Source organism: Lissotriton helveticus, chromosome 8 (genome assembly GCF_964261635.1).
Source record: "Lissotriton helveticus chromosome 8, aLisHel1.1, whole genome shotgun sequence".
Taxonomy (NCBI): domain Eukaryota; kingdom Metazoa; phylum Chordata; class Amphibia; order Caudata; family Salamandridae; genus Lissotriton; species Lissotriton helveticus.
Genome location: NC_136069.1, coordinates 419,361,538 through 419,386,898, shown reverse-complemented (window position 1 = coordinate 419,386,898; position 25,361 = coordinate 419,361,538). Strand labels below are relative to the sequence as shown.

General features: G+C 43.4%; 1 protein-coding gene across 1 annotated transcript in view; it reads right to left on the bottom strand.

The window, feature by feature from the left end:
• The window catches only part of INTS6 (integrator complex subunit 6), a 428,531-nt gene that overhangs the window by 28,407 nt on the left and 374,763 nt on the right, over nt 1-25,361 (bottom strand). Inside the window, exons 14-16 of the mRNA XM_078657272.1 lie at nt 22,338-22,480; nt 21,634-21,868; nt 11,147-11,530 (exon numbers count right to left, since the gene is read on the bottom strand). Coding sequence (XP_078513398.1) covers nt 11,147-11,530; nt 21,634-21,868; nt 22,338-22,480 — 762 coding nt within the window. The remainder of the gene's footprint in view (nt 1-11,146; nt 11,531-21,633; nt 21,869-22,337; nt 22,481-25,361) is intronic.

Below are 25,361 nucleotides of genomic sequence, written 5' to 3'. Positions count from 1 at the left end.
GCAAAAGGGCCATGTGAGAAGGTGGCCCTATATATACTGGACAATAAGGCAGTACAGTGTGTATAGAGTCCATAAACCCCAAAGGTTTAACAGAGGTTAAAGTCAGAACAGACCTTACTCTCCAAAGTGGTAGCTTGGTCGAGCAGTAAGGCAGTACCAGAGGACAGTGTAAAGCATTTGTTGTACACAGTCAGCAAAAGGTTTCACACACTCTAGTACTGAACTCCAGGCCAATTATTATTATATCCTTAGATATAGTTGTTTTATTTTTAGAACCGACAGTTATAAAAATATACTTTTCACTTTAAGAGTACTCTCAGGTAAATACTTTGCAGAGGAGCAACAAGTTTGTACACACAATAATCACAGGTTAGCTAATAGCAATACAGTTCTGAAACACACTCTAGCATTGAGCCCAATGGGTTTTCATAGGAAAGTACAGTTGATTACTTTATGGATTACTTTGGTAGTTCCAGGACTAGATCTTGGATTCTGTCCTGGGGTCTAAGCTGAAACTAGATTAGCAAAAACGTTTTAGTTACAGTGATGATTTTTCCTGAATATAAAGCTGTTCTAAAAGTTGACACTTAAACACTTTGAGGTGATTCTCTCAATGTTCTTCAATGGGAAGAAATTCAGGTTACAGGTAAAGTACGATCGCGTTACTTTTGTAACCCAGCACTAGTCTCCTAGGGCCAGCACTGGGGGATTAACTCAAAACAGGTAGGTAATTGCGTTTCAGTATGTCGTACGATTTTTAAAGAATATTTGCAGTTTTCAAAAGTAGACACTTAGAAAAATTTCATAGAAAAGCAGACAATGGGTTCCTATGGAGAAAATACAGGATACTGGTAAACCCGCTAGGGATTACTTTTGTGGTTCAGTACTGGGCTGAAAGGTACAGTGCTGGCTTCTCTCCTGGTCACAGGTGAGTATTTTCGAATTCAGACTTTGGCTGATTTTATAGGAATATTTTGAGTTTCCAAAACTTCACACTTCGAGTCAAAAATGGGTCAGTGTTATCCAATGGCAGGTAAGTGAATTACCGGTTTCCAGGTGAGTACTTTGTTGGTGAAGTTAGGGTTCTGGGCATAGACTCAGGGGTCCCCCAGGGTCAGGTGAGTACAATTAGGTCAGTCCCAGCAGCGCAGGGGCGGCTGGGTGCAGAGGTAGGTAGGCCCAATGTTATCCAATGAGGGAGAGGGGGCCTTCGGTTGGTGGCGGCTGGCTAGCAGGCCGCGCGGCTCTGGGAGCTGGGCTCCTGGTCACTTGCTCTGGGTAAGGGGGGGGAAGTAGAATAGGGCAAAGAGGTCACAGCCAGCGGCACTCGGGCGGCTGGGTGCAGGGTGCTTTTGAGCCGTCGGGCGCTCAATGTTATCCAATGAGGATCTTGAAAAAGGAACAAAGGCTGCAGGCTCGGGGACGGTGACTCTCCAGGGGCGACCAGCACTTCGAGAGGTAAGTTGGGATGTTGGAGCACAGCTAGGTACCCCAAAGGGAGGCACAGGGGGCTGTAGGGCGCCGGGTGCAGGGGTGTCTTTGGGTGTTGGAAAAGCTTACCCTCGGCTGGTCGCGGTTGGCCCCTGGTTCTGAGTCTGCAGGCGTCGGCTGGTTCGTCGAGGAGGGTCTTTGGGCACTGGACTTCGGGTCCCAGTCGCCGGGGGGACGTCCTCGTGGTCTTGGTTCGGGTCGGCCCGGGCTCGGCTGGTGCAGAGTGGGCTGGTCCGGAGCTTCCTGGTGGGCACCAGGTGGGTTGTTGCAGCAGAGCCTCTGCTGATGGGAGTCCCAATCGTCGACAGGGTCAGGGAAGGCAGGTCCTCTGGGTGTCCCAAGGTTGCTGTCCGCGGAGGTTGCCGGGTTTAGGCAGGAGCAGGTTCCAGGATCAACAGGCCAGTAGGGCTGGGGCCAAGTCAGTAGTGGTTGTCCTGTTAGCAGCTGCGCGGGTCTTCTTCTTCTTGATCTTCTTTCTTCTTTTTGGTATCAGGATCTAAGGAAGGTAGGTTCAGGGAACCCCTAAATACTGAATTTTGGGGCATTACAGGTAGGGCAAGGGCAGGGACCAATGGGTCCCTGTCCTGGGGTGAGTACACCCCTAGCCTGCTCCTCCCCTGTGGGAGGGGGGGCAGGAGCCTAGCTGGGATTGGGCAGGACTCCCCATCTACAAGATGGCCGGGGTACGGGGTCGTGCTTCACCTCGCCTCCTCCACCTGAGGGGTGGAGTTGGCACAGGTTGGCCAACCCCCTTGCTGACATAGTTTTTCCCGCCAGGGTGAGGGTAGGCCTGTTGGGGGCTGGTTGCTGGGTACAGCAAATGGTCTGGAGAAGCTCTCCGAGGCGGTATGCCTTTGAAGCTTCCCCCTGTCCATCCTGGGGGAGGAGACATATCACCTTGCCCAGGGTGTGCATTGTAGCAGGCCCAGGAGAGCGGGGGGCTCTCCATCCAAGGGTCCAGCAACATGTCTGCTGTGTGGCAGCTTCTGCAGCCACTCAGCCCAGACATGGATTGTAGGTTCGGGTTTTGGAGGGCATCTCTAAGATGCCCTCTCGTGCATTTTACATTAAATCCCACACTGGCATCAGTGCGGGTTTAATGTGCTGAGAAGTTTGATACCAAACTTGTCAGTCTTCAGTGTAGCCATTATGGTGCGTTGGAGTTCGTAATGACGACCACCCAGCACCATATACTCTTAAATGGCATCACTGCACTTACAGTGCCCAGGAATGGCCCTGGGTACTGTAGGGGCACAGGGCTCGTGCCCCTGTGCCCTCACTTCTGGCATAGGGTATCCTGCTAGAGGGGTGACTGAAGTATGCCAGGGCAGTGGGTTCTGTGGGCATGGCACAAAGGGATGGGTGCCATGTCGACTCTTGCTTTAGTTCTGTACTTAGGCACTCAGCCTGCAAAGGCAGTGGGCGGGTGCCAGGGCTCAGGGTCCCTGGGGGTGGCACAATAAGTGCTGCAGCCCTCAGAGGTCTTCTCTGGTCACCATGCCATGGGTAACTAGGGTACCATTTCCTAGGGGTCGACAAGTGGCCAGAGATGCCAATTGGGTGTTTTGTTTCAGCATAGCTTTTCTTTGTAGGGAAGGATCACAGGCCCTGGGTATCCGTTTGGCAGGGACCCAGGGCACACTCAGTCAAGCACAACAGCAGTTCAGAAAAAAGTGGGGGCATACCAAGGCAAGAAAGATGGCACTTTCTCACAGCCCAACAAGCCGTCCCTTTTTCCATAACCCGGGACTCTACGTCGATAGCACAAAACTGTCAAAAGTCTATGGAATTATTTTTTATCTTATTCCTAATAATTTTAAACTTTGCTTACAGGGAACAGTTTGTTTCTTAGAAATATTACTGATTGTACTTTATATCTTCTTAAAAGCTTTTAACAATTATCGTTGGTTATTGTATCTACGTGTAATTTCACTGCATGGCTCTTTACATGTAATGATTTTAATTCATCAAAAAGGAATAAATAAACTGAGCGGATAAACGTATGGTACTTGCCTTTTGCCAGATTTATTTATATACGCATACATTTCACAGATACGAAGTCCACAGTCCGTAAACATGAGGAAACGCAGCACAACTGTATGGAGCTGTGCTGCACAAAGAGCACCCACTTTTGCTAGTGAAATAAGAAAACAAGTTACTTGCCTGTAACTACGGTTATCCAGTATTGGTATCTTTCAGATTCACATGCCTGAATCATTCCCCGTCGACGAGGCGGGAGTCCCACGGTAAATAAAAAAGCAGTGCAAAAGCACTTTGTAGTAGTAGTAGGCCCTAGGAATAGGCCTGAGGCCTAAATTATAGTAGCCTATCTACCTCATTATGTAAAAAAGACCAAAGTCTTTGCTCCAACCAATCAGCTCACAGCACCCTCCAGAACCCTCTCTGCAGAGCCAGCTCTCCTCAGATTTTCGTAGCACAAGTGGGAACAAGTATCCCAATCATAGAGAACTGACTCTCCGGGGAGGAGGGTGGGTGCATGTGAATCTATGAAAGATACCAATGCTGGATAACCGTAGTTACAGGTAAGTAACTTGTTTTCTTATCCAGTATTGGGGTATCTTTCATAGATTCACATGCCTGAATCAGAATAGTAAGCAGTAAACCTGGCAAAGTCGGTTGCGGACGGTGGGAGACTTATTGTAGTGCACCCCCATGAATGTACCGTTAACAACCAACAATCGGCTAGAGATTGACCTATTAACAAGTCATCTTCCGAACCAACATAGAAATCATGTAATTTCCTACAGGAAAGGAACCTTAGTATCATAGAAACTCAGTATATGATAACACATGTCTGTATATTATAAACAACAAATTGAATTGTATATACTTTTTAAGAAATAAGCCAATGTTAGAACCTGAATGGATTCCTATGGAAACATGTGGCGTAAAAACGGTTTGGCCCACTGCCGCATCATTCTGATTTGCTGATTGTAGGCAGTAATGTTTTGTAAACGTGTGGACATTCTTCCATGTCGCAGCACGACACATGTTTTCAAGCGTCACCCCTGCAAACAAAGCTGCAGATGCTGCCACAGCTCTTGTGGAATGAGATCGAACAGACCTTGTCAATGGTCGTTTAGCCTTGATGTGACAGAACTGGATGGCAGAGGCTATCCATCTAGAAAACGTAGCTTTAGTGACCGCTATACCCAATGTAATCTGGCCATAAGTCACAAACAGATCTGATTTTCTAAAAGTCCTGGTTCTCTGGAGTAGACGTTTAAGCATCTTTTGATGTCTAAAGAATGCAATGTTCTAACCACTGGGGTTGAAGGATTTGGAAAGAAAACATGCATGTCCTTAATCTTACCGGTTCTTTAGAGTGAAATTGTGTCAGTACCCTAGAAATGAACCCAGGATTCGACCAAAGGGTGACATAGTTCTGAGGAAAAATGTAAAAGTGAGGTGTTCTTTATAGTGAAAGCTTAGATTTCACGAACCCTTTTTTCCAAAGTAAGAGCCAGTAAATGGGCAACCTTCCAGGTGAGGAATCCGAGAGCTGGTTTATGGATCAGCTCAAATGTACACTGCATTAACCGCCCTAGCAATGCCGAGTGCTCACTCTGGGAGGGTGCTCGCACTGGAGAGAAAGGCTCGGAAAAGCCCTTTCATAAACTGTCTGACAAGCGCCGAAGAGCAGACAAAAGAAAAACTTTAACATTTCCTAATTCAGGAAAGAGCAGCAAGACGCATTTTGTTTCTTGAAGAAAAACTAATCCCAGACTTGGCTAGAAGAGCAGATAATGGAGAACTTGTTCTGCAGTAACTGTAATTGAGTGAATTGCTATCACCTCACACTAACCGCAAAATCGCTTCCATTTGAGGCGATAAGCCTTGATTGTGCCTTGGGCACGAGAATTGGCCAAAATTTCACAACAGTTCTTTGAAACGTTGATGCCCTTGAACTCTAACAAATGATAAGCTGTGCGTGCAATAGTAATGACTGTGGATCCGGACGAACCACTTGATCTCCGTCCCCTGACAATATCGTAGGCCCGAGCCGCAGCCGAATGGGCTTGTCTATAAACAATAGCAGAAGTTCCGAGAACCAATATTGGCCAACGGGGTGCAATCGGAATCAGATGGTAACCTTTCAGCTTCATCTTGCAGAACACCTTCTGAACCAATGGTATTGGGGGAAAACTCATACGCACAAACCCCTGACCCTTGCATGGACAGGGCATTCCCTCTTGGTTCCTGTTAAGGAAACCTGCTGACATAATATCGGCCGTCCTTGTTCTCTCTGAATGCAAATGGATCCCGTGCCAGATTAACCCAAACTTGGAAAAACTGGGTTCACCTGTCCCTTATCCGGCGTCCACTCGTGACAGTCCGACTGAGACATGCTCAGAGCATTGTGGAGAGCCCTGACGTGTTTGGCTCTCAAGACATCTTGTGCAATGCAACTCCTTCGCACAATTCCTGAACCTCTTGCGAGAGTATAGCAGATTTAGTTTCTCCTTGTGTATTGATATAAGACATGCGGATGGTGATTGTGGTCTGTACTGGCACAGACAAACCCTCAATCCTCAAGCGAAATGCTTGGGGAACAGAACAGCATTGTGGAGCTCAAGCCTGTTGATCTGCTGTTGTCGTTGTCTATGAGACTATGCCTGCCAATGACCTCCCCATCCTTCCATGGAGGCCTCAATCGTTAAAACAAACCCTGGAATGGTTTGCAGGAACGTGCGGCCCTGGGCAATATTCTCTGTCTGCGACCAGCAATGTACAGGATTGATCATGCACGGAGTAACCTTGATGGTATCATCGAACGAACCCTTTGGTTATTGATCTTGAAATTGTAGTTCTATCTGAAAAGGTGTCATTTTGAGCCATGCTAATGGTATGAGATGTATCGCTGAAGAGCACATCTTCAGGAACGAAAAACATTTGAACTGAAACTGACCTAATGAAGTTAACCTTGCCCATTTTTGAAAACACAACTGGTGGTCGTGTGACAAGAATGCTTTGTTGTGGATTGTGCCTAAACCTGCTCCGAGAAAATACATTTACTTGGAGAGGACCTAACTGCAATATGCTGTCGTCGAGAATCAGCCCCAGAGAAAAAATTAGATGGGTACATCTACTGTGGTAATCCTGATTTTGTGTTCAGAAGGACCTTTAAGCAGCCAATCGTCTAGACAGGGGAACACTTGCATTCCTCAAGATCTCAATGTTGCTGCCACTAGTACCAAGAACTTCTTGAAAGGCTCTTGGTGACGATCTCAGCCCAGACGGGAGCACTACGCACCTAAAATGGGCGTCAGCCACGTGAAAGCGAAAATATTCGTGCTGTTTTGGGTGGACAAGTATGTGGAAATTCGCACCCTCTCCATCCAGAGAAGCCATAAAATATCCTTTGTTTAAATAACATAATTGTTGTGAAAACGAGGGGGAGGGGGACCCCTGGCCGGAGTAGTAGATGGCTGATTGATGAATTCCATGGAGTGGCCATTGGTTACTAGGTTTAGAACACATTGGTCCGATATAGTTCCTTGTTGCTTGGAAACAAAAACCTGAAACCTTCAGGACCACTCGAGAAAAGGATAAAATGATTGGAACCTTGTGGTGATCATGGCCTCCTGTTAGTGTCTCAGTCTGGATACTTAAATCTCGTTCGTGACGGGAGAAAGTAGACAGATTATCTACGGAAAGATGCCTGGCTGCAAGGCTGTACTGAGATTGATACTGTTCATCCGATTGGTTTTGGTATCTTCCTCTTGATGAAAACCCCTTTATCACGCCTCTTTGAAAGATCCGCGCCCATATTAAAGGGTGCTTAATGATCGTGCATTATCAATGCCTGGTTTTATAACTAAGGGGCTTCATTCAAATGTTTAGCAAACCGACAACTCCTCATCATAGGCCATGCCTAGAAACTTCGCTCAGGGCTGAAGGTAGCGGCTTTAAGCCATTCCTGGTGTGCGCTTTCCAACAGAATCTTTCCTGCATCCCGCTTTCGGTCCTCAGGAATGAGGTCATTGAAATTCGCTATTGTCAACCACATTGGACGATCATAGAAACCGATCAAGGATAAAAGATTGTCAGCTCTACTAGAGGCCACTGCCAAAGTAGAGAAATTATTATCCTTATTATTATCATTTTTAAGGTTCAGACGACATCCTTCTTTGTAAGGCGGTGTGGAGATAGGCATTGCAGGATTTTAGATTGCTAATGAGCAGTCTGTGAAGTTACTGAATCTGGTCGAACAGTAGCCTATCAAATTGGATGGGCTGCTAGTAGGTACACATTATTTCTATTCTATGCGCAGAGAAACTGCTGGAATAGACTTAGTCTATTATACGTACCACTCTCGTGATGCATACCTCCTCTAAACCATGAAGGATATATTCTGTTTGCCTGTAGTTGGCAGTGAAAATCTAGCTGTTGCCCACTACGTTAAGAATATATATGATGCTCTTACCGCTGAAGCCATCTCAGCCAATCTCATGATCGACTTTGTCGTAGACATGGTCATGTAAGCGGGGTAATTGCAGACTAGCACGACATCATAGATGACCGTCATGAGCAACCCTTCCAAACGAGGCTGTCAGACAGCCATATACAATGCCATTGAAGATGAGGCATTCATAAGTGAGGGCATCCGTAGATGAGTGTTACAAATGGGGCCATTTGCCCTTCGTAGATGAGGCCATCGGTAGAGGCGGCCATTGGTAGATGAGATCATCAGGAGATGAGGCCATTGGTAGATAAAACCATTGATAGACAGAGCCATTGATAGACTAGGTCATTGGTAGACGAGACCATTGTAAGACAAGGCCATTGGCATACAAGGCCATTATTCGAGCCAGCCCTTTACAGAGGAAGCCATTGGTAGACGAGGCCATTGGTGGTAAACGTGGCCATTGGTAAACGTGGCCATTGTTAGTGAATGATGCTGTCATAGAAGACAGTCATAGCAATACCATAATAGATGAGGTTAAAATAGGTGATATCCTCTGTAGATGAGGCACTCATAGATGAGGCAATTGAATGATGGTCAGCCATAGATGATACCATGCATAGATGGAGCCATGTGTAGTATAGACCATGCACAAATGAGGCCATATGTATATGAAGCTACCTTGATAAAGTTGTCATAGACTTCCGTCGTAGCTAGGCATTGCCATTATAGATGACACTATCAAAAATCAGCGGTCATATATGAGGCCGTCATCAATGTGCGGCCGTCGTCGACGACCGTCGTAGACGAGGCCAGTCGTCGACGACCGTCGTAGACGAGGCCCGTCGTCGACGACCGTCGTAGACGAGGCCCATCGTAGACGAGGCCCGTCGTCGACGACCGTCGTAGACAAGGCCCGTCGTAGACGAGGCCCGTCGTCGACGACTATCTTAGACGCTGCAGTCAACGACGACCGTCGTAGACGAAGCTGTCGTCGACGACCACCGTAGATGAGGCGGTCGTCAACAACCCTCGTAGAAGAGGCCATCGTCGACGACCATCGAGGAGGAGGCCGTCGTCGACGATCATCGTAGATGAGGATCATTTTGGTGAGGTAGTAATATTAGACATGGAGATATTTGGTATATACTCCTAATGTCCGGCAAGAGAGCTTCCCTGATGTAGCGTCAGGGATGAAAAATGGGAGTTGTATCCTCTGTGAGAAATGCCTATAAAGGCTCAAAGAGAATCTTATGGCTCTTATGCGCGCCCTCAGTAGCGCGACTTCTCCCTTCGACCTCACCACATCCTCCTCAGAAGTGGCAGGTAAAAGTCTGACCCAAAGCGGCCTCATCTCTCAGAACATGAGAGTTATTGAGGAAAAGGTTAGACATAAATCATAGTCTATTACCTTATTTACTGCCATTATGCCATATTACCGCCTTAATTGGGTCAGAGAAATGAAGTATGAGCTTGTAATCCAAAAAGAAGTAAAACTGAAGAAAAAACTGAGCAGAGCTCAGGGAGACTCCCTTCACCCACGACGTGCGGTGAAAATCTGAGGAGAGCTGGCTCTGCAGAGAGGGTTCTGGAGGGTGCTGTGAGCTGATTGGTTGGAGCAAAGACTTTGGACTTTTTTACATAATGAGGTAGATAGGCTACTATAATTTAGGCCTCAGGCCTATTCCTAGGGCCTACTACTACTACAAAGTGCTTTTGCACTGCTTTTTTATTTACCGTGGGACTCCCGCCTCGTCGACGGGGAATGATTCAGGCATGTGAATCTATGAAAGATACCCCAATACTGGATAAGCATATAGTCTGCCTTTCAAAAGTTGAAGAGATGCAGACACTGCAAATAATGCAGCCGGCAGAACTGTGATGGTGGTCCTTGCCTTGAAGTGTGGTACATGTGGCAATTCGAAAAACGAAACATAATGGCCAGTGGTTGACTATTGTCCTTTCCTGGCTTGTACCAAAAATGCTGGTGGCAGGAGGCCAACATTTACCAGTGGGCTTTCTAGTGGAGCCCAGGGTAGACAGTAAGTGTTCATGCAAGCGGAATCAGCAAGAGCATGCCTGCAGAGTGACTGACAATTTGCCTATCTGCAACATTTGCAGTGTGTCTTCGGGTATATTGTTTGATGGGGGCTAGCGGCTGACAGCTTTGGGTATTCCCTGTCTAGGAATGCGGTTGTCAGAGGTGTTAGTGATGTAGCTGTACCATGATTGAGATTTCCACTCAGATCTATCTCTCTGCTTCCTTCTTCTCTCCCATCGTTTTGGCCCATAGAGGCAGAGAGCCTTTAGTATTGCATCACAAATTGCAAGTGAAAGGTTTAATCTAAATTGCTTGCATTGTGAGGTTTTTAGATATTTGGGGGTTAGGTCTAGCAATAAGTAATGATGTTATTCACAATACTGTACGACTTCCAGAGCAGTACTTTTCTTTTCATACCGATTTATTACACAAACCATAAACAACCCAGCACTCTTCAGAACAATGGCAACACCCCTCACGTATTTGTTTGTTGAAACATCTGGCAGCAAAAGGTCATGTAACTCGTTAGTAAGTCACAGTTCCCACATACATTTACCAATATTTGTAGTCACATCTACCTTAATGTATGCACACACAAACACAATACATGTCCCACACAGATGACACAACTGTAGCTTGTGTCTGGCTCCACATCATCTCGTAACACAAGGGGAAGCAAACAGAGCCGAGGGTGTGGGGTCTATTACAGTGCACCCAGCAGAAATATTTGTCAGGTCAGAATCTTTTCAATTCACAGATCTAGATAGCATAGGCGGAAATCTCTGCCTTCAAGGTATAAAACTACATTAGGTAGAGGTATGCATAAAGTAAGCTGATGTTTGTAATTTTAAATTGTACGTGCCCCTACCCTCTTCTGTAAGATTGGGGGAAGGGGACATGTGTCTACTACTGTGCATAAATCTCCACCAAACGCAGCTGAACTGCATTTAGGCTGGGATTTCCTCATAGGCATAAATCAACCTGTGTAGAATTTTGACACCCATAGATTTACCTTTGTGAATTTGGGCATATGGTGACATAAGTTTACAATTCTCGGTGATATAAGTTTAATTTGAAATATATTGGTGTGCCAAAATACCTAACATTTAGAAACAGAGGGAGAACACACCAGAATCAATTGCTCCAGTGTAAACATATGTACCAAGATGTTTTACAGTCATACTTACTTCTGCCTGGTTTTCGAATCTCCTTCATAATCTGTGCCTTTAGTTCTGTATTGACCTCTTCGTAGCTCCTAGAATACAATAGTCTCCTTGCTTTGTTTGTGGGCATTACTGACGAATGATCATTCTCTAAACATTCAGTGTCTTCTAAATGATCATGATTTTCTATAAGTTCATCATCACTAAGGTCATCAGCTTCTGAATGATCATGGTTTAGGTCCTCTATGTGGTTGGTCATTTGTTCCAACGTGTTAAAAGGAGAAGGAGAAGGTGATGGTAAAAAGTCTGTTTCAGTAGATATGCTTGTAAAATCCTCCGTCAGTAGCTGATCAGCAATATGATTCTCCACAGGTTCACTACTTACAGTATCCGTGTTTACATCAGGAGCTTAAAGAAAATGAAACATACAAACAGTTCAAATCAAAACATGTTAAGCCAAAGTCACTTTTTAGATCATTAGGTTTGCTCCCAGCTTGTAGCAACAGTTTGGTGTAGAGCGTAACATGGTTTAATTCTTAATATATTGATCAGTGCTACGAGATCAATAGCGAAGAAGGTAAAACAGTTGCTTAAATCTTGCTGTTAATAAAAAAAAGACTATTCGGTAAAATACATCTCTCAAACAGTTCTATGGATTCAAAAGCAAATCGTTGTAACTTCCTGCACTTGCTGTAATCATGATGCTGTACATGTGCAATGTGCAAAAAAACAAATGACTGGCTCCTGCTTTTCAGTCAAATACTTTAATTAAATTGAATCTTCCCAAGGAATAAATAGGAATTGGGAAACTTCACCAATGGCAGTTGAAGAAGGGTGTTTGGATGAGTGTTTCATGAAGAGTAAGGCATCCACATATGGTCAGAAGGCTACTCAAAGGTGGCAAGTAAACATTGCATTAGAAGAGATTTACATTCAAATCGAATGACATGATGTGACCAGTTATTTTACTTTTCTTTACATCTGGGAAAAAGAAAAAGGCATTCTCATGTGTGATATTAAACTAAGCATCATTCCCACAGGGAAAATATGCAATAGGAACAGGAGTTCTCATATTATGAAATTGGTCAAGGTGACTTTTTGATAGCTTTAACAGCCTAATGGTGCAGGTTTTGCATTTGTGTGCAAGCTGGGAAGAAGCCCAGTGAGATTTGAGGGGGCAGCCTGACACTTTAAAAGGACGTGGCCCCACTTTTCATTGCTGATCAAGCTTCTCCAACAAGGGAGATACATTCCTCACAAAAATGAGATATATAACTCCTTTGCATCTTGTGTTGCAAGGAACAAGTCTTGGTGCAAGTGAAGAACCATGTGGGCCTGGTGATAATCCAAGTACTGATGCCAACTTTGGTTAGATCTCCTCCTTGCATTTGTCAAGTCAAAGGCATACATATTACCCTTGGGGGAAGAGGGTATAAGACGTCTGTATACGTGTCCTTCTAATGTAATAAGTATAGGTTGTATCCAGCCATCTTTACAACACTTTTGAAAAATAAGAGAACCCTCTGTTCTGAGTCCTTATAAAGGATGTGCAACATACCTGAAAAACTTTCTTATGACGCTACTGTCTCTATTTCCAGATTCGAAGATAGCCTTGGGTTTAGCAATAAAGTTAGATAAAACTTGTTATACATCTTCAAATTATGGTGTAGCACAGAAAGGCATCCAAGTCAATGATCTCTGTGCAAATGACTGAGCCCAAACCATGACAAAAAGGAACTGGCCCGCAGATAAAGGGCTACTAGACTGAATGAAGTGGAACAATGGGGCCTGCATATTTCTTTACTGAACACAAATACATTTAATCTACATTGACTAAAAGGGTACATTTGATCATCCTCTGAGGCAGGATCAAACCTAGGAAAAAAAGTAATCTGTAGAAGCTGATTTTGCAAACAAATATAATCAAAAACAAGCTTTGAGTGAAGTGGGGGTGTAGAAGAGTAGATATGATAATCAGACTCAAATTAGTTCAGCAATGTAGATTTAGCAAAAATAAATAACAAAAAACATGCAAGTGGGGAGAATTAGAGTGGGGTACATAGGAGTGTATTATTGTAGGGGTTTGGAATGCTTTTTGACATCTTGTTTGATGGCGATGGATATGGGAATCACTACTTTGTGAAAACTGTTTTTGTTGTATTGCTGTCACACAAAAATAAAATAAAAAACGAAAAACATGTAGTAGAAATGTTTCTGCAGAATCTGTTACATTTTGCAGCTAAAGGCAAAGTGTAAAAATCTAGCAAAAGTTAGTGAACTTTGCGAAATTTCATGGCCCAATTTTTATTTTGAAGAGCTCAAGTTCAAGCATAGTAGGCTCAGATCAAGTTACTTCTTGGTCCAACAAAAAAAGGTGCTCCAGGCTCCCACAGCTCTTTAACAATTCTTGAGAGATCTTGAGAATTGTCAAGTTTCTTATAGCTGCCCTGAATTTACACTGTCCGGAGTTTCTACATCAGTACATAAGAACTGCATAAATTCCTTTAAACCTTACTTTTTACAGTGATGAAAATATTTTTTTTTTAAATTAGTATAAAAGATAGACGTTTGGCACAAGATTTGCTGCATGGATTTGAAAAACTCTAAAAGACAGGGGCTACAACGAATCTGTTTGTGTACGGTTTTAGAAGAAATATTGAGGTGTCTGAGCCATTCAATTCAGAGAGACAGGCGCACCTGAGAATGCACTCCACACAGTATCAATAGATTTAAGAAAGCAGAAGCATGCTTGACTCTTGGATTAAATTCGTCAATAAGCTGTGCGGTAACACAAATGGAATGCAGGGAGAACCCAACTTTTGAAGGAGGAAAAGGAGTAACAGAGCATCGTATCTGCCTTTATTACAGACTTTAGTCAGTATACCTAAGGTATTGCTTATGGATGATTAATAGAGAAACTACGAAATCAGTGAGGGGGGCATTACAAGTGAGCAGAGGCAGCGGGGGCGGGGTTAGGGAGAACATGGCGGCCAGATAGAGAGACTGGTCGGGAGTGCCGGTCCTAAGCGGCGTGCTACAACCGGGTGAAAGATGCAACAAAGTAGCAAGTAAGGCAGATAAGCTACACACGCTAAGCCGGGTAAAACTAACATGTGCGCGGGTGCGAAAAAGCTCCTCCGACGCTAGCGAGGCTGAGTCGCTGTGGGGCTAGTCCTCTGTGAGAAAGGAGGAGGAGATACGGCCGGTGAGTGAGGCTCACGGCGGCGGCGGTCTATGGAGGACGCGGAAGAGGCCAATACAAGCTGCACCGCGCTAGTAGCGGTGGAAACAGCTGAGGAGGGCGCCGAGAAAGGAGCAGCAGGTCTGACGGGGCTACCCTCACTGAAGGGTTTTGAGCGCTGGAGCAGCGCGGCGCTAGAGCGAGGTAGAGGTAGGCGGGCGGCTGCAAGGCTCCAGTTCTCTGCTGGAGGGGCTGTGGGGAGAGGAACAGCACAAGAGGGAAGTCGAGCACAATTAATTGCAAATATACCACAGAACTCAGTGGGGGGATCGAAAACCTACAGGGTGCAAGACACACGGCCAAAGGAGAAAAAAAAAAGCCCACAGAAATTTAGCTCAGGTTACGCTTTGAGGAGCACAGGGAAGCCTATAACGGGAGGTCTGACTCCTCTTAATATACAACAGAAGATAAAAAACCCCTTTAATCCGAGTTTAAAAAGTAAAATAAAAACGCAAACAGGTAGGTCAGGAACTTTTGGTAAAAAAACTTCAATTCACCCATCGTTAAATTCCTATTTTAAACCTGTCCCTAAGATATTAGTTCTTGCAAAAGGTAGTAAGCAAGGAGAGTCAATAACTGTGGACTGGTCAGATCACTTGAGCCCAAACCGTTACAAAATTTTGGAGATGGAGGAGGCTGCGGTCACAGAAGCAGGAGAGATGGAACCCGAAGCTGATAGTCTGTCAGGAACTCTAACAGAAGGGGCCCCATCGGATAGCCCGATAGAATCAGGAAATAATAAGAAAGGAAGAGTTAATCAGAATGGGGGAGAGTTTGACGGGGGTGAAGAGGAGGGGCAGCCGCAGGTGATGGGGTGCTACACTCAGATAGTATGGTTATTGCCCTTTTGAGAAAATTAGACCTAGATGTACATCGGGGGTTTGAGGAATCTAAAAGTAAGCAGGATGGGATTAGGGAGGCAGTGGGTTTACTGGAGGCTAAGTTTGATGAGTTAAATACACGGACAGGAAAACTGGAACAAGAGGTCAAGGAGATGCAGGAAGCAGTGGAAGATAACTGTAAGGAGCTCGAGGAGATTAAAAGCAGAGAAAGAGTATACGAAGAGCGGTTAGAGAGGTTGGAAAATATGCAGCGAAGAAATAACCTGAAAGTTTTGAAGCTACCAGAAGGAAAAGAGGGGGAGGATTTAAAAGGTTTTGTAGTTCATTTATTAAAATCGGAGCTGCAGTTGGAGGAGTCTGAAGAGGAGATTGCTGCTGACATACAGAGGGATCCATCGTGATCCCTTCAGACTGAAGCCAAACCGGTCCAAGCCTAGAAGGGTGTTGATTAACTTTCTTACGTATAGTCTAAAAGAAAAGATTCTTGCTATGGCATTGAAAAAGGGCTCTCTTATGGCAGGAGAAGTAAAGATTGAGATCAGATCTGACTTATCGGTAGTCACTGCAAATAGGCAGTGGGAGCTGGGGAAGCGAATTGAAACCCTAAGGAAATTGGGGGCGACTGTGCAGTTAAAATTCCCAGCTTTTTTAAAAGTCATGTGGAACAACAAAATGTACTCCTTCAGATTTGTAGAAGATGTAGATAACTTTTTGGAGTACTGCCAAGGCGGGGGTGTATAGTTAACTGGTGCAGTTCGGGCTTACGGCCTGTGTAGCTTGTAAATATGTAATTAGAATAGAATAACAAATTAAAAAATCAAAAAAAAAAAATGGTTTTTGCACAGAAGCAAGGGTAGCACGTCTGCTGGTGACCGGCACTTAAAGGGCCTAGGTTTGGGCCTTAGAAAGCTGGAAGGGTTTTCCCAGGGAGGGGGGGGGGGAATGGAGCGGGGGGAGTTGGTTAGGGCTTAGAGCTGGGGGGGGAGGGATAGGAAGAAGAGGGGGAGAAAAACAAAAATGTTCTCATATGCCAAGGACCACCCTGAGGGTAAGGATTCGGAGATTAGTTTACGATGGTGGAGGGTAAAAGTGCGAGGGTAAAAACACAAATAGTGAGATGGGTGTCATGGAATGTAAATGGTTTAAGGGTTAAAGCAAGAAGAGACAGGATCTTGAAGTACTTAAGGGACACTCCAGCTAATATAATGATCCTTCAAGAGACTCATTTAACAGGGGAGGAGTGTAAACAATTCTTGGGTCGACTGCGGTGGATAAGGCACTTTTTCAGTTCACCACAAACAAGGGTTACTAAAGGAATATTAGTGATAATTAGATATGGGCTGGATTGTCAGGTAATGAACAGCATAGCTGATGAGAAAGGGCAATGGTTGATAGTGACTTTAAAGATAGTGGGTTCTTTATACAATATTATTGGTTACTACGGCCCTAATCAAGACGATGTTACTCCGCTGCTAGAACTTACACACGAGATGACTGGGCTTTCAGGATATATAGTTTTTGCTGGAGATTTTAACACTGTATTGGATGCCAAGCTTGATAGATCCGTTAACAGCAGAGCCCAGGGAAATTGTAAAATGGCGGCCAGTGTTAAAAACATAATAGAACAATTTGGGCTTTGTGATATTTGGAGGAGGCTGGCCGGGTCTGGGCTTGGATATACATATTATAACAAAAAATATAATCCTAGATCCAGAATAGACTTTTTCCTGTTAGATGCAAGACTAATTGACTATGTGAAGGAGGTGGTACACGTAGGGGTTCATTTGTCTGATCACTCAGCGGTTTCCTTAGAACTGGAAACTGAGTCCTGTGTTGTGGATTCAGTCTGGAGGCTGGACCGTACAGTTTTGTATGATCAGGAAGCAATGCAGTCCCTTCAACAGGAGCTCGAGGTATTTATAGAGCACAACACAGGATCAGCCAAATTAGATATTGTTTGGGAGACCACTAAGGCCTTCCTTCGAGGCAGGTTGGGAGCTCTGGGGGCTAAGAGAAGGAGGGCATACTACCAGGAAATAGGGACTGTGGAACAGAATATCCGAAAAAATGAAATCAGGATTATAAATTCAGGGGGCGCTCCTGTGGGGGAGATCCTTCAAGAGTTGGAAGGGTTAAAGGAACAGTTGACTGATGTAATTAATAAAAGGGTGAAAGAAAGATGGGAGGCTGCTAGGCTGGACCACTTTGAATACGGGGAAAACGCAGGCAAACTTCTAGCTTGGAAGGTCAGGAAGGATCTGGTCAGAAACATGATAAAAGAGGTTAAGGTGGGTGCAGAAGGAAAAGTAGCCTCAAACACTAATGAGATTGTGGAAGCATTTCATAACTATTTTTCGGAAGTATATAGTGAAGAGTTACATCCAGACAAGCAGGAGATCAAGAAGTGGGCTAAAGCTCTAAAATCTGCTACAGAAGAACACCGAAAGATTTTGAATAGAGAGATCAGGCAGGAAGAGATAGAGGAAGGGATTAGGAAGGCAAAAAAAGGCAAAGCACCTGGTCCCGATGGCCTCCCTGTAGAGGTATACAAGACTCTGATGCAAGGACTGGCACCATTATTAACAAAGGTGTTAAATGAGGTGTTCTCTGGAAATTTGAAGATTCCGGCATCTTGGATCAGGCAAATATAATCATCATACCCAAACCTGGTAAATCTCCTACAAATATGGATTCATATAGACCCATTTCACTCTTGAATAGTGACTATAAAATGTTCACCAAGATCTTGGCAGATAGGTTGGGCAAAGTGATCCCGTACTTTATTCATGAAGATCAAAAGGGATTTGTCAAAGGTAGACACTTAAATGAATTAACATTTTCCCTGATAGGTAGTATAGATGTTGCGGTTGAGCAGGGGCTTCCCCTGGCGGTGGTGGCCTTGGATGCTGCCAAGGCTTTCGACTGTGTAAATTGGGAGTTTTTGAAAATTCTACTCTAACATCTTCAGCTAGGGAAAAATTTTCTTCAAGCGATATCACAACTATATCATACGCCGAGCTCTAGGGTCTTGGTTAATGGAGCCCTCACAAAATCTATTAGAATTGCGCGAGGAACCAGGCAGGGATGCCCCCTGTCCCCACTCTTGTTCGACCTTTATATTGAACCACTGGCCTGCAAAATAAGAGAGTCAGAGAATATTCCTGCTTTCAAGTTCCAAGGGTGGTCAAAGAAGATAGGGTTATATGCGGATGATATCGTAGTTTTAACATCGAATTTGACAAAATCATTGGTGGAAATTGAAAACATTACAAAAAAGTTTGGAGAAGTCTCAGGATATCGATTAAATTCGGACAAGACTGAAATTATGGCTTGGAATATGGCAATGGACCCCGGGATCGCAAAAAAGCAGATGAGATATTTGGGGGTACAAATCACTCAAGATATAAAACAGCTAACATTAGTAAATCTGGCCAAAACAAGGAAAGATATTACAGCACTATTGAGAAACTGGAGTTCAATATCACTGACTATGATTGGCCGGGTTAATCTGGTTAAAATGATGGTGCTTCCGAAATTGACTTTTTTATTTGATTCTGTTCCCCTTATGTTTGAAAAAGAAGGCCTAGCAAAGCTACAGAGCGAAATTGGTTCATTTATTTGGGGCTCCAAGGGGTCAAGGCTATCTTGGAAAAAAATTCGAAGAAGGTATGCTAAGGGAGGTTTAGCAGCCCCAGACTTTCAATTTTATTCTTGGGCTTTTTTGCTCAAGAACTGTAGAATGCTTCTTGGAACTCCCAATGACTCATCAATAGGGGAACTTTTTACGGCCATGTTGAAAGTAGAAAAATGCTATAAGCGTGGCTTCCTATATGGATTTGCAGATCCAAAATACTTCAAAAAAGTCAGACTGAAGGTATTAAGAGACCTAGCCACGGCATGGTATCGTATTAGGCGCGTGACAAAAATCCCATATTTTAGCGTGGCTGCACCAATTTGGGAGGGCCCGGGGGCCCCAAGCTGGACGAAAGATGCTTTAGTAAGGGCGTTAAAAACAGAAGGCCCACAGGTCTGGGGGGAGCTGTTTTGTGAAGGTGCCTTGATACCGTGGGCAGCTTGCGAGCAACTCTGGGGTCGCAATTTTGCAAAATTTAAATACCTGCAGATACAAAGCTGGGTAATAGGTAAGGGAAAGTTAATGGGACGACACAATGAGTTTGAAGAAAAGCTGGTCTCAAACATTCGGATGAATAAAGAAGTGACAACGTGGTATTGGGAAATAGTTGAAATGGAGGACGGCCCCTTTTTACTTCCAGAGTTCCTGTGGGGAGAGTGCTTGCCGAGGATCGCAACAGAAGAACAATGGCAAGTAGATATGTTGATTCTATATAAAGTGGTGAAACCTGCAAATCTAAGGAGGAATCACTTGTTCACTCTCCACAGGGCATACTGGACCCCAAAGAGACTTGCGAAATTCAAAGATGGGGGCATGGTGCTATGTCCAAAGTGTAAAAGCCCAAATGAAGACGACATTCACATGTTTGTGACATGCTCAGAGATTCAAGAGTTTTGGGCAGCTGTAAGTGAAACGCTATCAAAAATATTGGAGCTAGAAATTACGGTAAGCCCTGAACAGATCATCTCGGGTAGACTGGATATACAAGGTAAGGGCCTTGATGACAATACTAAGCTGTTTTTCTATGCCATCTTGATTGCTCGAAGAGAAATATGTAAACTTTGGATTTCGTCAGAACCTCCGACAGAATTAATGTGGATTAGAGCCATGAGAGCAATAGCTAAGCTGGATATGGCTGGGCAAAACAATAGGAAGCACCAATTTTGGAATTTATTTTTAAATCACTATGGGTGAGGGAATTGGGAGTCAAATAGTTGCTGATTTTAAAGATGGGAGAGAATAATGTTCGATGATTAAGTCACTTCGGATGCTCTTGGAGGTTTAATGAAACCTATATGCTTCCCTGCAACAGATATGGCTGTGACACCCCCCACTTCTTTCAAGCTTGTAGGTCTGTAGCATAAGCAGTAGGAATCAACCTCTCACAGTTGAGCTTGAATACCACCAAAGGGCGCTATAAGATACGAAGAGGTGGGAAGTGGCGTATGAGGACAAAAAAAAAAAAAAAAGAAATCAGTGAGGGGCACAAATGAAAAAAACAAAACAAAGAGCTTAGGCCTTTGCTCATGAAGTCAAGCTCAATTTTGAGAACCATAAGACTGTGGATGACAACTGGCTCTTATCTTGGGTTGTGAAGACTACTTTAAACTTGGTACAGATATCTATAGACCACCACCCTTTCAAATTTGTCCGGACAGTAAAAAAGTGAAGACTGACAGCTAGTACTGAAAGACGTACAACAACCTAACTTAAACTCACAGTTCTTGAGCTTGGTGTGAACAATACAAAGGACAAAACCTTTAAAGAGATTTGGTGCTAGTCAGATCCACACCAGGAACAACTAGTAAAGAAGAACTACCAACAATTTTAAAGTAGTGCCATGACTATTTAGTCTTTTGGTATCAAGCAATGTCAGAGTCCTAAGGGAGTCTTTGGCTGGAACATGATACACCCACTAGTAAAAGAAATGGGCAAAGACTCATCAATTTATGAAACGCTGACTGGCAAACCAGTATCAACCTCTTACTAAAACAGAATTGTTCAGTCATCAACAGGTGGCATGGTGCCAAGGAAAGCTAACTTTTTGATGCAGGCTTTTCCCTCCCATAGGTGCCACTCAAAAACATGAAGGACTCTGTAGTTTTGCTATAATTAGTTAAAGTGCGTTAAAGAACAGTAGGTTTATAATTTATGGTCCTCTCAATAGCTCTCTTCAGATGTGCCACCATGATGGTGCCCTGTCTATATCCCTGAATAAATTTTTTAGGTATTTCATCGGTTTCTCTATTTGTGGACATGTTCCATTTCAATTGGCAGAGGCAGATCACTGCAGTTGGAAAAACAGATGACACATACGTTGACGATCAACTGACACAGTTATAAGCTGTGCAGGCACCAAAGAATAAGAGAAAGGGATGAAAACAAATAAATAAGCATGGGCAAGGTCCTACATTCATGAAGAAGCCAAGAACGAACCCCATTACAAGAAGAAATATGCAAGAGCACACCTGGCCAAAAGTTTGAATAAGAATCAGGTGAAGAGAAACAGACGATTAAGGCCATAAGCATGAAGAGTATAGGAGGGAGAGAACCCACATGCGCAAGGGTACACCTACTTGATACTGGCTGCACAGTACTTTAAAACCATGTTAATAAATCTATCTCCGCAACTATTTGTTTTAAGTCTAACCAGCTTGTAATAGAAAAGAAGAAAACAGACATTTGTCAGTTCCCTGATAACACTATGATGGCAACAAACAGTTTTTATGGCTGAATGGACACATTGATGTTAATGCTTTAACATAAAAATATCAAAATAATAAAGGAAACTTACTTTTATGAATGGGAATAGGTTTTATAACATCTGGTTGAACTTGATTTACAGGTGTTGGAGGCCCTTTTCCTCCTATGTGGTTGTTTAGTACTGCAGGCGTCTGAGGCCAACCTCTCAATAGGGGTGACATACACCGTCGTCTTTTTGGAACCCCTTGCATGTTTGGTTCCCCTGGTCGTTTGTGTTTATTCTGCGGGCCTGACACAAATTCATCTGCTTCATCAATCATCATCCCCTGTAACAAAACAATATATATTAGGAAGTCTATTTAGACTACACAATTATCTGAATTTGAAAACCACTAGAAAGATCTTTAAATATATACCTGCAAATGTCAGGTAAGTAAAGAAATATGCACTGAAATCAAGAGGCCAAATTCAGATGTATATCACAACTTATCTGTCTTCCACAATTTAACAAAGGCCTAATTTTCAACATTCAGTTAGACGGAAAGGGCTAGTTGAAGAAAATCCCCTTATGTTCAAGTGCTCGTGTTGCTAAAGGAAAGCAAGAAAAGGGGGTTGGATGGGAGTCTTAAACGATAATGCCGTAGAGGCAAAACAAGGTTTCTGTCAATAAAAAAGGCAAGCTATCTGCGGAACTCAAAACATGGACCAGTATTAAACAATATGTTTTACCCATGTCCACTAGAAAATTCATTTCTCCATTTTATAGACATTCTTTACAATATATGTTAAAGTTACCTTTTTATCCATTTTGAAGGGGTTCCCAAACGTATGTAACCGTCGTGGCTGATCTGAGTCGAGTTCTCGGAGAGGGGAAGGTATATGTTTGAGGTATTCCTGGTAATTACCCATTTGGGCAATAGGAATGCTGTGAACCTGATCTGTTCAACAGAAAGATTAGATATGAACATTATTCAACATACCACTGTAGCAGAATGTAATGAAATAATAAACATACTCTTAATGTTTATTGACCTAATGTAGGACTTTTATTATTAAATAAAAGAACCTATCTAAAGTAATTGAGACGGACTATGCACAGTACTGGTAAACTTAAGCCATTCAAACATTCACCTTTTCTTCTGAGCGCCCATGCACATTCTCATCACACATACACGTTCTGTGTCCATGAAGAAATGCATAGTGGCACAAGGCCTGCAATCTTAAAGTTCTAAGCTTCAACATACACACCTAACCTTCCTTTAGTCTTCAGCACACCCCAACTCTACAGAGATATCGCCTCATGTGGCAAATGTAATACAAATTTCACCTTACTACAAAACACAAGAGGGGAGAGAGGTCCTTAGGACCTATTTTTCGAACTTACTATCAATTATTAAACACACCTCTCCTCCATAGGATAACACTACTGCTTCAGAAATGGCACTGTGTTGATTTTTCAACCTGTAAAAATAATAACTCAAAATGTAAATTGATGTGGATCTCCTTATTGAGTCAAATTTATCATTTGACTATCAGGCAGATGCCTAACTCTCCTCTCTGATAAGAATAAGGCTGCTCGACCACACTATACCCTAAGAGAGCACCTTGGGATTTCCAGAGTAAGCCCCAGAGGCTTTCTCTAGAGGACAGGACTCTGCACAGTGTACCTCTTTTTGGTATACTATATAAAGATTCAGCTTCTTAAAACCAGTAGGAGTCTCAAATCTCTTTGAAAGAGCTCAAAGCTCAGATAAAGTCTTGCCAGATGGTGGGTCAAATAACAGAGCACTGTTCGACAAAGGTGGGGGTCAAAATCTCTAGGCTTCACATACAGTGAAGACACTTGACTTGATGCAGATATCACTTGTGACCATTATTTAAAGCAAGTTCGAAAGGCATGGCGCGATTAGTTCCCCAACTTGGTGCAGCTGGTGATTTAAAATCTCAACATATTGATACGATGTGCAGCATCATCAATTTCCAAATAAAGATAGCAGATACTTCAGGGTTGGTTTCTGTGAGCCTACTCCCATTTGTTCAATCTCACTGAGCAGCAACCACTTCGGGTCTTGGGCTATTCACAACACAACAATACTCATGAGCCTCAGGGAAAGTTCCCTCCCATAGTTCGCAATGTCCCACAAGCAGACAGGCTTCTTTTCAGCTCTTCAGAACCAATATTACTTGGATTAAGTTCCTCACACAACAGTAAACCATGTGTGTCATAAGAAGACTCTCCACGTTCCGGACACATGGCAGCTGTTCAAGTCAGAGCATGGAATGTGTCTCCTCAGGCTATCGGGCAGTAACACAGGAATTATTCAGAAAAGCAGACTTCTTCAGCTCAAAGCAGTTTTTCTCCTGGAGGTAGCTTGAGCAGTGGATTTTAAAGGATAAGTTCATATTATCTTTGGTGTTGTACCTTTGAGAGAATGAACTGTGTCCTTGTGGGCAACAGTAGGACTTGCTGCAATGGTATAAAAGGTTGAAGCCACAACTTTATTGATTTCCTGAAGTGTAAATACAGCTCTTGTTCTGTGCCATTGTTCTACTGACTGCCATTTGGATAGTGTTCAAATGAGTAGATTACTAAGACAATGATGTAAGATGAATGTCAGGGAGGCTAGGTAAATACCAAGAGTGGCATGCAAAGGTTGAATTTATTGCTTCTAAACATGATCCTCATGTAAGGTCAGTTGTGAATTGGGATACAAAAAATGGAATCTCCCAAATCCTGTGCACAAAGGTAGTATCCCCCTCCAGCAAAGAGTGATTACCCAAAGAGTGAACATCTAAAATACTTGAGTGTATTTGTTCAATCTGAGATCAGAATCTAACATCAAGTTATGGATTTTTTGTTACCTACTCCATCAACATTTTGAAAAGGTGTTGCTAAACTTCCTTCCGTGATACTCCCTACTGTTTCGACTTGTCAGGTTTTTTTTTTAATGGAGGAGTCAGGAATTTTGCTCTATTCTAGAAAGTGATTTAAAAGATGTAGAACGTTGTTTCACATTCAGATCACAAGTGACCTATCTTTCTACACAGATGGGCCAAAAAGGGGATGGCACATGGTCTCTGAAAGTCACAGTGTTTTGGTTGTTTGTTTTCAGAAAGAGGATTTTCAGTGGCTGTGTCCTCTTTGAAATAAACAGTGATCCAATCCAGTACTTGAAGTACGTTGTGGTTCATTCCCTTCCAGTCCTTGCAACAGCACCAGATTGTCAAGTCACATAAGTTACCTGCCGCCTTGGTGTTCTGGTTTGCAAAGATAAGCCCCCCTATTAAAATAGTTATAGGATCCTCCATCTTCTTCCTAGGTGCTAATGGTAGAAATTCTTTCAATTAACTACATATTCACCCTAATATCTACACCACTCACCTCACATACTCTGGGTGGAGACAGGAGATGGACAGACCTATTTTTTTCTATAAAAAAAGATTGTTGGATTGTACTTCTCACAAGGCCTAAAAGGCTGATAAAGCACAGCTCCATACAGAGACAGCCATGTCCTCCAGGAGATCAAGAACAGAAAATACATATACACCCAAAAGTTGCTGCGGTCAGAAAAAAACAAATATTTGCATACTGCAAGACATAATGTAGCAGTGCTTACACAAATCTCTCTCGCTTTCTCAATCAAAGCAGTAAAAATAAAAAAATAAAAAATCTGTCATGGCCTCTGGGGCCACCGATTTAGAGCTTGTGAGATCTGAAGCTGCAGTGCTGCAGAATATTTCTGTTCCTTGACACTAAATGCGGTCTGCTGAACTGAGCAGAATCAAGTAATACAGTATTGTTTCACAAGAAGCAATTCC